The following is a 14,441-nucleotide window of genomic DNA, read 5'->3' as shown; positions in this document are numbered from 1 at the left end:
GTAGAGGACTAGAGTTTGATTCCCAGCACCATATACCTTACAACTCCCTGTACCTTCAGCTCCAGGCAGATCTGATGCCTCTGGCCTCCAAGGACAGATACACAAACACATACACATAATTTAAAAATAAATCTGATAGTGTCTGGTTAATATTACTATGAATTTTAAATTTATAGAGATTTTTAAAAAAAAATCCTTGGTAGGTCCTACTGCTGGATCACAGAAAGGTAAAGTTGGTTGCCCCAGACCTATATATGACTATATTCACTGATGGTTACAGGTATAATTCAAAGAAATAGAGATGCAAGATGAGTCTTTGATGGTGGGTGGAATGTCACTTTGAATGTCCTTGTGTTGGTGGTAGTGTTGCTTTTCTTTTTCTAGTCACTTGTCTCTTGTCTAGTACAGCAGCAGTGAGGAAGACTAAGGGAAGGCTGCATTGTTTTGTGCTGACATGACTTTCTCAGGGGAGGGAGTCTAATGATTAACGTCAAGAAGCTGTTAATTTTCCTTCCTTGTGCAGGTTTCCCTGTCAGAGTATGTTGGTTTGGGGCTTGCCATTGTTTAATAGTTATAAACCTACTTTCACAACCTTTTGACTTTAAAAAAAAAAAACATTGTCTTTTGTAAAACAAAGTTTGGGGAAAATGGATTCTGAGACCACAATCAGGATAAAATTTGAAGAGTCGTGACCCTTGATTTTGAAAGTGTGTGCATTGGTAGTCAGATTAAATTTCTACGGTTTCACCTCTTTAGCATCTTGAATGTAGACAGTTTACTTAATTGAAATAGATATTTTAAAAATACATGTCTTGTTTTTCTTGTTACAGTATCAAGATAAAGAAGAAGTTGTTTTATGGATGAATACTGTTGGGCCCTATCACAATCGCCAAGAAACATATAAATACTTTTCACTTCCATTTTGTGTGGGGTCAAAAAAAAGTATCAGTCATTACCATGAAACTTTGGGAGAAGCGCTTCAAGGAGTTGAATTAGAATTTAGTGGCCTGGATATTAAATTTAAAGGTAAGCCAGCATTAATAGTCCTTACTGACATTGGAGCCAGGGAATTTTCCTGTATGCTATTGTCATGTTTATTATAGGATGTTTAGCAAAGTTAATCGAATGTTTCCCAAACATAGTACTTTCTAAAAAGTATTTTTTAGTAAATTTATTAGATACATATATGGCCTGGGAAGGCCTTCATAGATCTCATAATAAAGTGGTTTTTGGAAGTGTGGGACTCTAAAGGGATGTACGGTTTCTGAAAAACTTTTGTAAAACCTCAAATCTAACTTCTACAATATACTCAGAATGAATTTGGTATTGCTCTATTAATTCATCCTTAACACCTGTAGAATATTTAAAATTTAAGTCAAACACTTAGGTTTAAGGGTGAGTCTCTTTGTTGGCACTGCTAATGAGAATGTGTGTGTGTGTGTGTATACTTAGTACTTTCTTCTCTGAGGTCTCAGCACTCTCTGCACAGACATTTGTAGAACCATGGCTAAAGCATCTCTGGGAAGTTGAAATCTTGCTGAATCTTTGATCTGGAGGTTTTGATTTTTTTAATAGAACACAGGCTTTGTACTCAGGAGCTTTGCCTTTAGCCTTATTTCTTTTACTTCATTGGTTTTAGTGAAATCGTTTGCTCCAATTTTGACTTGATTATGTCTATGGATATGTAATATAGATAGTAACTGCCGTTTGATAGTTTTAGTACATTGGGAGGAGGCTATAGCATGAGGTACAAAGATAATATTACTTTGATTTGTTAAATTGTGTTCTTATTTATCAGATTTCTTTTAGTTATGTTTTGAAAATGGATGCATGTATTTATGCCTTCCCCATAATGTCCCTTGGGACTTAATTATAAACTTGAGTTGTAAATTTAAACCGTAGTAGTGGGGCCTATAATTTTGTGAATGTTAGAAACATACCCTGAGGCTTATGTTTTAATTTTATAAGGTAATTGAAATATTTAATCATAGATATGAAGAAACTAAATGGGAACGTGTGATCTTTGGGAGCCTCAGTACTGAGTTTATCCACTTAGCGTCTCCTTTTCTATATTTCGTAGACATGTCTCATTTAATAGAGGGGGGGGGGAAGGGAGGGAGGGAAGGAAGGAGAGGGTGAGGGAGGGGAGAGAGAGAGAGATTGTAAACCCATAAGTCCTGTTTTGGTGCAGTGATGTCATCAGATTTGAAATCCTTCTGCCTTACTTGTCTGAAAAAACACTTATACAGCAGTCTTAGCCTTGTACAAACTCCTGAGACGGAGATAAGTCGTCAGGCTGTTCTCATGGTCTTGAAAGGGAGGTTTGTTGTCTTTCCAGACTAAGCTAATACTTGAGAGATGCAAGAATTGCCCATTGTTTCTCCCTGAGCCTAGGCCAGCTCTGCACCTTCTGTTGGTTACGCTGCCTAAACAACTGCTAGTCTAGGTAGTCTAGATGAAGGGGCCAGTGGAGATTGGATTTCGTTTACTGCTACAGTAGGCTTTTGCGTCTTTGGCTCATAGATAAAGATGATCATGCTTTGAAAAATGGTTCCTGCTTTTGTTACTCATTGTTATTTTTAATAAACTTTTGGATAGAATGTACCTTTGGAGGTCCAGATGTGGGGCAGTTTATTCATGGTATTTCATACATACTGATAATGATATAGAAAGCAGAACATTGTCTTAATGTGAAACACTGATCTGTCTATCTGTCTGTCTATTATTTTGAGGTGTTTTAAAGTAGAGACTTGAAGCTCAGGCTAGCCTCAAATCTGCTGTGTATCTTAGGCTGTCCTTGAGTTTCTCATTCTCTTCACCTCCTGAGTGCTGGGATTACGGACATACAGCATTGTATCCAACTAATATTTGTTTTTAGTCTTTCATCTCAAGCAGTTGACTTTTCCATTCTTCTGAAGGTGTGTTCATATGCAGTAAGAAATTTAAAACATATGTGCAAATGCACACACATGTTTGCACACATACATACAGAAACGTATTATCAATTGATTTATTTAAACTTAGCAGATTCTATCAGGCTAATGGGATTGGTGCCATTTTGTAGCGTGAAGGTAACTAGAGAGATTATTTTAAGGAACTAGTCATATTCTTGGTCTGAAGGCTATTTTAGGTCTGAGTTGTGTCGAATGCCTCTCAGTTCAGATTTTCTGCCCAGCATTCTCTTTTTGTAATATGCTGGTGCTAGACAAAAATGCTAATTGAGACCATTTAGAGAAAATGCATTAAATATTCAAGGACAGATATATATTAGGCATCCTTGAACCAGGCCTGATTTTATTATTTTCTAATTATGAATACTATCTCTTAGAACATTGCTGTTACCGAGTAGAAAACCTTATGTTTAAGAATGAGACATGGAATAGCTATTGCCGTCTGTGTGGTTATAGAAAGACTATTCAGTCTGTGTAGCTCTTGTCTGGGAAGCATGGGGAATAATATACCTGATAGAATCATTGTTATATTTAAATGAGATAATGTACTTTTTAAAGTACTTGGTATATAGTTTATGTGTGTGAATAGTTGTGCCTACTAATATATATAGTATGGATCTGTAATTGTACTTGCTTATGTATTAGCACTTCTGAAATGTTAAGTTAGTGTAGTCTCAAATTACTGTACTCTTTCTGCTAGTTTTGTTAGTACATACCCTAGCTGCTAAGACTGAGAACGCTCTTAATAAATTGTACAGTGTGTACCTACTTACTTTTATGACAGTTCCTTTTAATTATTAGATGATCTGAGATTGAAATTCTAATATTTTGTTCTTGGCTGTGTGTGTGTAAAAGGTATTACCATGTTGGCTAGGCTAGCTTAAGCCTAGCACTTACTATATATCCCTTGCTGGACTTTGCTGAGATCAGGTTAGAACTTACAATTCTCTGCCTCAGTCTTTTGAGTGTTGAGATCACAGGTAGCCACCAGGCCTAGCTGGGATAATAGTCCTAACCAGGGGAAGTCACTGCCCAGTGTCTTTCCCTGTTATTTGAGACTCCTATGGTATAATAGAGGGCATTAGTAGTTGAAAAATAATGATTTCTAGGGATTATTCCTTTTCACTTACTATATTCTATTTTTTAAATTATTTCTTTTTTGAATGTCCTAACCTAACATACAGATGGCATTTTGTATTTCCTCTTACCTTGAATGAGTTGGTAAATTTAGAGTTCTGCAGATATGGAGAAAAGCCAGTGCTGTCTAGATCCTTATGTACTTAAAGTTGAGTGATTCTCCATCTCGGCTGCTCTCCTTCCCAAAGGCAGCATTTCCAGTGTGATCTCTGCCTGAGTGGAGTAGCTCTGACTGCCAAAGGATGGGGAAAGAACTTGGAGTCGCAGGCCCTCTCTTTTAGCCGGAGGATTTCTACTGAAGGCAGTCCTATACTGTTGACATTCCCTAGCTCCTGCTGTTTCCATGGGACTACTTCTGGAGCCTCCAGATATTCTGCAGAGGGAAGTGTGCCTCTGGTCTCCTGCAGTAGGAGATAAGTTTTGGGTATTCATCTAGTTGTGTGGTAGGTAGGGGAGAGAACATGAACATCCAACCTCGTGTTGTTTTTAGTTTCTTCCTCTTCTCTGCGGTTGTTTTTATCATCTTGTCATCATTGTTGTCCTTATCAACTTCATCCCTTCTGAGTTCCATCCTCAGCCCTTGATTTTTTTTTTTTTTTTTTTTGAGACTTCAGATTTACCTCAGATTTATGGTCCTTCTGTCGCTTACATTCTAAGTCTTGGGATCAAAGATGGAACCATTATGTCCATTGAATGTAAATATTTGCATGTAATTACTCTGTTCAACGCTTCTCTATCCTGTACATTTCAAGGTTTGTGGTATGTATCTTAGACAGGCTGTGACGTCATTGTCTTGTCCCCTGTGTTATATGTCACTGATCACATTCTCTGCTTTTCCTTTCCCAAAAGTCTGCTTAGCTCTTCATTTGTGATGATATGAATGATAATGTCCCAGTAGGTCACATGTTTGAATATTTGGTCATCAGTTGGTGATGGTGTTTGGGTGGGTTTAGGAGGTACAGCCTTGCTGGAGGAAATATGTCACTGGGGGTGAGCTTCGAGATTTCAAAACCATTTCAGTTTGCTCTTCCCTCTCCACCCCCCCTTGTGGCTCAAGATGTGAGCCCTCAGCTTCTGCTCCAGCCACCATGCTTGCTTGCTATGGTGGACTCTTTCCCTCTGATACTATAACTGTAAGCTAAATAATCCTTTCGTTCTTGTTGCCTTGGTCACGGTGCTTTGCCATAGCCACTGTTTTTGGTTTGATGGACTCACATCCTTTTCTGTCGACATTTGAGGGATTTTAGGAGGGAGAAAAAAAACAAACTACCTGTGTTTAAACTTGCCTTGATAACTGGAGGTATGGGAGTTTGATGCAAGATGTTTCTTCCCATTGGTTTCAATTAGTGCGTTAACCAGACCAAACAATTAGAATCTGAAACTTGTCAGTTCCTTGTTTTGTTTTTTTTTTTTGTACCTTATGCTAACTATAGATTGGATAATAGCTTCTAATTCTTGTTTTTTCTTTTTTGTATCACTGAAATTATTATTCTTCAGATTGACATCACCCCCCAAAAGAAAAGATGTATGTATGGTTTCATTTTCTTCTTCTGATTTTTAGCAGAAATACAGTTTTGATACAGAAAATTTAGAATCTAGAGAGAAATTGAAAATTCTGTTTATCCAAATTGCTTAAAAATACATAAAATTAAACTGAGCGTGCTGAAATGGAAGGATTGAGAATTTCCAGTCAACTTGAGGTCCATGGTGAGATCCTGTCACAAGAAATTAAAAACTGAATTCATGTTATCTATGTTAATTTTTTAAAAGCTCAACCCTTATGTAGTACTGACCATATGCCAGTAATTTGAGCGTTTCTAACTAAAATTATATGTAATTATTTTCATACCTTTTTTTCCTTATAACTTTTTGTGAGTTTATTCTTATATTGTTATTCTTCAAATATGGGTAAATAGTACTCTGTAATTAGGATATGTAATTTTCCCCACACTAGTTACAAGGTGATTTGCTCCCTTCCTTTCTCTTTTTCTTTCTTTTTAGTATTAGAGACTGAGCTGAAGACAGGACCTCATGGATGTTAAGCAAATGTTTTCCTACTGAGCTACATTTCCAGCCCCCCATCCATTTTTTTTTCTTTTTAACTTTTCATTTTGAGACACAGTCTTGCTAAGTTACATAGCCTAGCTTTGGGTTCCTCTGTAGCCCTGGCTGACTCTGAGCTTGCAATCCTTCTGTATTAGCTTCTGTAGCTAAGATTCTAGGCTTGTTTCCCCTAAGCTACATTGCCAGGCAGGCTACGTAGTTAATTTGTATGTTAATAGTTTTTAAAATTGACTGCGCATATACCAGTATTTCCAGTTCATGTTTTTAAAATCTATTTGGCAGTTATTGAGTATGTAGTTGCATTCCAGACTGCGATAGGCTGTGAATGTAGAGAGTTTAACCAGACCTCTGGCTTCAGGGGTCCACACTTGGGTACTATGAAATTGTGCACCTAATTTTGTGTGATTCTACATTTTCAGGGTGCAGTGGGGGTGAACTGTGGCAGGGGAAGTAACACATTCATGAGATTCTCAAGAGTGTAAGGGCCAAAGTACTTAAGAACAGTGTGAATACAAAATACATCACATTCCAGCCTTCAGACAGTCCCGGGAAGGAGCCAGCACAGTTTCCAGTTTCACAGCTGAGGAACTGTGTGAGGGTCACAGAGAGGTTAAACCATTTGCTTTTGTTCAAGTAGCTAGTAAGTGGTGGAACTCAAACCAGAACTCGGGACTTTGCCATGTCTCTTGTGTACATATATGGTGATTTCATGATAACTTTGCTGCGCTTTGGAATTTGAGGTAAGAGAGTGCTTTTCCATATTAGTAATTCCATCAAAAGAGAACGTGTAAGTAAGGTAGTGTGGTACATCCTCTGAGAACACAATGTGTGCAGTGCTAGCCATCATTTTCTGGGTGGTTATTGGGCATAGATTGGCAGTTAGGTTCTGGGTCTACTTAGCGTGGTGATCTCTGTGAGAAGTATGCATGGACATACACTAGTGTATGACTTTGCTTTTATCCTCCTCCTCAAGATTTTTTGCATTGCTAAAATCTTAGTTGCATTTTCTTCAGAATTTGTAAGTTTGTGTTTCACTTGAGGGAGGAATATTCTGTTGCCAGTTTCAACCAGTGATTTATGGTGAGAGATTTTAGCTAGTTTTTCAGTTATATAAAATGTGGATAGAGGTTGAAACATTAGAAATAGAAGACCATCTGGACACAACTATGAGAACACTGTTTTTGCAAGCAATCAAGAATGGAAGTGACTCATCTTTAGGGTATTTCTGAGTGATCTATAAGCAGAGATGCCTCCTGGATAGAAGCTTGCCTTGTGATCTTAATGATTATGAGGAGCCTCTGTGGCCACTGATGACGTGGGGTTCCACTGAATGTTTATCCAAGTAACCGTAAGCTGTGCTCTTACCTCTGCCTAGGCTCCTGTCCTTAAGCCTTCCCATACAGCAGATGAAAATTTCCTTATGTGCCATAAGCTTCTGTGTTGTTTGTTTTTATATCAGTTTATTTATTTTAAAGTGACTTTGCTATTGTTCTTAGATTATTTTCTTTACATGAAAAGTTTCTCACGTAAGGCAATCTTTGAAAATAAAGATGGTCAAAATCTTTTATTATAAGGCAATGGAAAATATAAAAATGCTGGGAGGGATAGCATACTGAGCTCCCATATGCTTATCACCAGGTTGAACTACTGGGAATAGAGTTAACTTGAGTAAATGCTGACTTTAATTTTTGTGCTGTATTTCCTATAACTGCCTTGCAAGTCAGTGGGTTAATTTGTAAATTTTACTTTGCAGATGATGTGATGCCAGGTACTTACTGTGAAATTGACTTAGATAAAGAGAAGAGAGATGCATTTGTGTATGCTATCAAGAATCACTATTGGTATCAGATGTACATAGATGACTTACCAATATGGGGTAAGTTTCCTCTGTTACAAAGTAGGGTTTCAAGTAAGCAGTGTGTTAAGGTAACTGTTCTAGCTCATGATGGACATGTGTTTCTAGTGTTTGCCCCAGAATAGTCTTTAATGCTGATTTTACGGCTTTCTCCTACTGGAGGCATTTTTGATACTGCCAGACCTTATTAGGAAACTCTCAGAATGAAAGGTTTAGTACACTGTAACTTTTCAGACTCAAGGAATTTAAAGGCATTTGGAATAATCTGAAATTTTCTTCTTCCTCAACTTCTTCACAGCTTATTTCTCTTAAGTGTGGTTAGAGGGACTAAATAGGATTTGTGAAGTTTATCTCTTTACGTGACACTGTAGTAGTATGTTTTTAGGGATATAATTTCTTGAATGTTTTACTTATCAGTTCCTTTGTTATTTACCAAAACATTGAATATTGAAGAGATATTCTTGTCTAGCTCCTGTCTGTCCATTCTATTGGGGAAGAGACGTAATACGATTAATACAAACATAGGCAAAACCCGAAAATAACTTAATTAAATTATTTTAAATGCAAGGAATAAGCAGTTGCCATAGACAACATGTTTGATCACAAATATTTTTCTCGTCTCTAGACATATGCTCTGTGTATAAGTAATTATCTTTTAATCTTAAAATTGTTAGCTGATCATTATGTTCATCTGCAGCAAAACTGACTGAGCACATTAGATATGCTAAGGAGATTTATAAGAAAGTTAATCTCTGGGAGGAAAAGGCAAAGAGGATTTCTGTGAATTCAAGGCCATCCTGGTCTACACAGCAAGTCCCAGGCCAGCCAGCACTACATAGTGAGACCCTGCAGCAGTGTGTGCAGCAGCAGAGGTGCTGGTGAGGACAGAGTATGAGTTCTGAGTGTCAAATTTTTGACCATTTATGCTAAACATGTCTTCATAATTTTGTGCTAGTGTGACCACAGCACATGTTTGCTTAAGAAGGCCAGCCTACACATTTGCCTTGTGCTAACTAACCATGAAGATAATGGTAGAATTGCCTCTTTATGTAAAAGACATTTAGTGAATTTTTAGCTTCTTAGTGTTTGGAATACTAGGTAGTATTACCTTGTATAAAGTGTTTTTTCTTTTATAGGTATTGTTGGTGAAGCAGATGAAAATGGGGAAGATTACTATCTTTGGACCTACAAAAAACTTGAAATAGGCTTTAATGGAAATCGAATTGTTGATGTTAATCTAACTAGTGAAGGAAAGGTCAAACTGGTTCCAAATACTAAAATACAGATGTCATATTCGGTAGGTTTTAAAATAATTGTTTAAAGGGAGAAATGGTTATTTGTAAGCTTTAGAAAATAAAAATATATCTTAAAATTACATGCAACAAAATTCCTCAGAGTATCTACATTAAGTCTCCTAAAGGAAGAGGAAGTACCTCAGAGCTGTGGTATGGGATGCCACACGTTGGCCTAATGACCATTGCTGTAGGTGACAACTCAGCCGTGTATCTTGATGGTGTTTTTAGGTTGGAGAAGTTCATGTTTCTTCTCATTTGCAGTTGCAAATAGAGATGGTGTGAAGTTGTTGAGCAGGTGTCCATTGCCGTGGTCGGCTTTATCTGAGGAGAGCACTTCTGCATAGTAAGAGCTTGTCAGTCCATTCTCGGCCGTAAAGGTCATTTTATTCTTTTTGCTCAAAAATGGTGGAAGAAAGAGAGGAAGTCCAATATAGGGAGACTTTTCTCTCTGCCAGTTATTTTCCTGGTCATTGAGAAGAATCCCCTCGCTTATAGGCAATCCCGAAAATTCTTTTTGTCCATGTATATCCAATATAAATAGCTATTGTATAATTATGCAAAGAATTTTAATAGTTGTCATTAAACCATAATTTAATGATAAAAATGTATGTATTCTTATTTTAATTGGTTTAAATACTTGCAACATGAGTTGGTATTCATCCTGACACATGTGTCAAGTCAATACGTCAGTCAGCAGTAGTGATTATTCCTTGAAAGCTGACATGACCCATCTGAGGAAAGCTGTAATATTATACAACTTCTCAGACTGGGGCTGAAGAGATGGTTCAGTGATGAAGAGCTCTGCCTGCTCTTCTACAGAAGCCAGGTTCAGTTCCCAGCATCTGCATAGCAGTTCACAAGATCTTAACTCTGAATCCTCTTCAGGCCTCTCCTTGTATGGCACATGTGTGGTGCACAGACACACACACATATCCATGCACATAAAATAGTAAAACTAAAATTTAAACCTCTGGTTCTTTCAGTATCTTCTTAACATTTAATTTTAATTTTAAGTATGTCAGTATTTCTGATTTTTATATGAGTTTTGCCATCAGGTTATTCATCACTTATTGGCCTTAATTTTCAAGTGGGAATATTTTTTTTTCAGGTAAAATGGAAAAAATCAGATGTAAAATTTGAAGATCGATTTGATAAATATCTTGATCCATCCTTTTTTCAACATAGGGTAGGTGTTGTTTCTATTTAAGATACAGCATATATGTGCAAATCAGTTTCACATTGAACATCTTTACATATCTTTAAAATGCCTATGTCGTGCATTGTGCTAAGGACTATGGATTTCACGATATTACTAATGGTGATTTCAGTTATAAACTTAAAGTCATAAGAATGATAGAGAATTTTAAAGGAATAATAAAACTAGCTTGTTTCATAGTGTAGTGTAAACCAATTAAGAGGTATATAGGGAAAGGCACAATACATGGTAGCCAAAAATAGCCCTTTAATTGCAAATGATAGTCATATTGGAGAGTGTGGTTCATATCTATGGGCAGATGGGCTTCTTAATCCTGAAACTCAGAATTAGATGGCCTTACGTTGGTGATGAACTGTTGGCAGGCTTCTCTCCATGGACCCCTGCCCTGGTGATTGTGAAGAATCAGCAGCAGAGAGGATGCATCTCTTGGAATCTCATCTTGGAGATTCTTGGATGGATCTCACCTTGGAGATGAGAAAACAGTGGAGGTTTTACCAGTGGAAATCCTTCCATTCAGAGCTTCTAGAAAGGGAATAAATGTTTCCATAGTCCTCATTCTCACCAACATATGGAGGTTTGAATGAAGCGTCTAGGTCAGGGTTTGGCTGGGAACTCGTGCTCAGTTCAAGGCAGCACTGTTGGTGGGTGATGTTCCTCGTTCATTTCCATTTGTTTTAAAAATTCACAATAAACAGGGTGACACTTAGGATTAGTAACACTAGGGGGCAGTGGAGTGCAGTTGATAGGTTCAGTAATCTTTGCTGTTTGCTTTATTAGTTTTATACTTAATCTTAGCCAAAAAGCTGAGCAGTGATGCTTCATTATTTTTAATAAGTATTTTCTTGGTGTAAAAATTTTAGGGTTATACCACATTGTATAGTTTTTAGGGTATTGCCAAAGGAATGTTAGAAGTTTTAGATTAATGACAGTACATTATTGTAGGTATTGGTTTAAAGTTTATACCTTAGATTGCATATTAGATTAGAAAATAGCAGGGAACTTCATTAGGAAATTTAATACTTTTAAATTTATATTTTAAACTGATACATAAAACATGCTATATATATATTTATGTGGTAACATCTGATGCTCCAGTACCTATATATACTCTCCACTGTTTCAGCCAAGCTAAACATATTCTCTCAAATGCAAGTATTTTGTCATTTTTTCATGTTGGAAACATTAGGGGTTGGTGAGATGGCAGGTGAAAGTGCTTGCTGCCAGGACTAGTGACCTGTGTTCAATCCCTGGAGCCCACATGGTAGAGGGAGAGAACTGACTCCCAAAAGTTGTCTTGATACCTATATACCCACTGGAGATAAATGTAATAAAAGTTTTCTAAAGGAACATTCAGAATTCATCTTTTGAAATGTATTGTATATTATCATTATCTACAAAAGAAGATATCTATAGAAGAAACCTTTGACATAATTTCACATAGATACCTACAGAAGAAAAAGCACTCTGTGTGTGGTGACACACCAGGACATTGCATTCTTACCTACTTACAGCCTTGTATTCTGGATAACTTTACCCAGCCTTTCCTCTCTCCTGTTCTCTTCAGCCTCTGGATACCTGTTGTTCTCCTATCAGCTGCTCTGAGAGCAGCTCATGTATACACATACAAGTGAGATAATGGGGTGCTTGTTTTTCTTGGCTTTATTTTATGTAATAATTTTTAGCTCTATCCATGTGGGAAGTCTCAGCCTTTAAGGCACACATTTCTTATTACTAAGAATATGTAAAATTTTTCTCTTTAAAATCTTCAGCAGTTGACTAAAGATTAGAGTCATATATATATGTATACATATATGCATACATATATGACTATATTTTAAAAATTATATACATATGCACATACTTATATAATTACATATGTATATAATTTTTTCCCTTCTCTTGACCATTTTTGGGTTATTAATTTCCTAAGTGGAAACAAAAACTTCATCTTGGGAGACAGCTGCCATTTTATCTTAAACGGCTTTTTAAATTTTTTGGTGACACTTTTTTGATAAATTTACATAGCCTTTTAAAAAGTATGATGCATTCATTGTTCAATTTATAGTGCCATGCAATAAATAAATTGTTGGAGGAAGGAAGGAATGATCTTGTGTAAGGCAGAGACAGTCGGCTGTCTTCAGAAAAGGACTAGCTTATGTCTTCTCCCTGAAGCCCCAGGATGAGTAGCAGAGGCAGAACTGCCCTTCCTGTTCATGCACTTCTGTAGCACATTAGCCCAAGTGAAAATCTGCCTGCCCTCACTGTACAAGCCACTACACCCTGGGTTGTTTTCTTATAGCTCAGAGCAGAATTTCTGTGGAGAACTGCAGTATGCAAGTGAGAGGCTTATAGCAGAGATGGTACTATTTGACTTGGAATTGAAAGACTAGGGAGAATTTACCAAGGAATATAAATCACATGTAAGAAGAAAGTACATGAAAAATGGGAAGAGGAAAGTGGATGTGCTCTCCTTGGTCAGCGAGCAGGGCGAGAACTGATGGGAGTATAGGGTGTAATGGAAGGAAAAGTCGACGAAGGTATGGAAGGCCATGTTACAGCATGGACAGAATTCTGGGACATTGTAAGGTTGGCTGTGGAGAAATTGGGCTCATATGTTTTAAAATAGAGTAGTGATGATGAACATTACATTGTAGAAGATTTCCTTGATGACTTTGTGCAGCTATGTTGGAAAAAAAGGAGAGAGATCAAACAACAGCAAGAGACTGATTAAGAGAAAATTAGACTTGTTGACGTATAAGATTATACCATGGGGATGAAGAGGAAGGTGTAAATATGGAAGGAAAATAAAGTTTAATAATTAGGGCTGAAGAGAACACTCAGAGGCTAAGAACACTTACTGCTTTGGCAGAGAGCATGAGTTCAGTTCCCAGCATCCATGTCTGACAGTTCACAATTGCCTGGAACTCTAGTTCCGAGGGAGTCCCTCTTCTGCCTTCCATAGGTACCCACACAAGTATGTGTGTACCCATATACTGCCACATATATACAAATAAAACTGAAACCCTTTTCTAGGTTTAATAACTATAATGAAGAATTAAGGAGAAGGAAGGACCAGAGATAATTCTAAATTTTCAAAGCCAAATGCTAGTTCCAGTTACAGAAGCTAGAGGATAAGAAATGAGTGGTACATGTGAGGGGAGAGGATCCATTTACTGAGGGTAGTCCCAACTGAGATTCCATGGAGGCGTTTAAGTGGAAGTTATGGTAGATAGTGAAAGTCTGAAAGAGGATGCTGTATGAAAGCTGGGAATTTGAGCAAGTAAGGGCTGACGGTATTTCCAGCGTCATCACTGGAAAGCTAGTTAACAGTTCTTGAGCCCTGGAGTCGTGGTTGAATACCAAGACTGGAGCTTTAGGAAAAGTGAAAAGTTGGCCAAGGGTGAACAGAGGAAAGAAAGATGAAACCGAAGCGGCAGTCAGTGACTTGAGATGGCAGAGTGTCAGCAAAGGTTAAATCTGGCAGAGACAAGGAGGGGGGCAGATCACCCAACTGCTGAATCAATTTAGAGTTCACGGCAGGGGCTAGTGAGCTAGGGCAGTGGGAAAACTTACTGCCCCTCTAAGTTTTATGACTTTAGCTCAGTCCTTAGAGCCCACATGGAAGGTGACAACTGACTCCTACAAATTGTCTTCTGACCTGCACACACATACACATATATTCAAAAATTAATAAATGCTAAAAAAGAACTACAAAAATTCACTGCAGGGTCCGTATTGAGATCCACATTATGAAGAAGTGAGAGTAGAAATGTAGTCTTGTTTGAAAAGTTTGGTTGAGTTTTGATAGGGAAAAAAATGGAGTAGACACTGTTAAAGATGTGAGTAGTCACACATAGTGAGTAGTCACACATAGTAAGTAGTCACACATAGTGAGTAGTCACACATAGTGAGTAGTCACACAT

General features: G+C 37.4%; 1 protein-coding gene across 1 annotated transcript in view; it reads left to right on the top strand.

Moving 5' to 3' along the window:
• The window catches only part of Tm9sf3 (transmembrane 9 superfamily member 3), a 54,550-nt gene that overhangs the window by 8,942 nt on the left and 31,167 nt on the right, over positions 1-14,441 (top strand). The window contains exons 2-5 of the mRNA XM_028773539.1: positions 831-1,026; positions 7,906-8,028; positions 9,144-9,304; positions 10,411-10,488. Of these exons, the coding sequence (XP_028629372.1) occupies positions 831-1,026; positions 7,906-8,028; positions 9,144-9,304; positions 10,411-10,488 (558 nt within the window). The remainder of the gene's footprint in view (positions 1-830; positions 1,027-7,905; positions 8,029-9,143; positions 9,305-10,410; positions 10,489-14,441) is intronic.

This window comes from Grammomys surdaster, unplaced genomic scaffold, assembly GCF_004785775.1.
Source record: "Grammomys surdaster isolate TR1022 unplaced genomic scaffold, NIH_TR_1.0 66, whole genome shotgun sequence".
NCBI lineage: Eukaryota > Metazoa > Chordata > Mammalia > Rodentia > Muridae > Grammomys > Grammomys surdaster.
The sequence above is the reverse complement of the archived record's forward strand: the minus strand, read 5'-3'. Positions and strand labels throughout refer to the sequence as shown.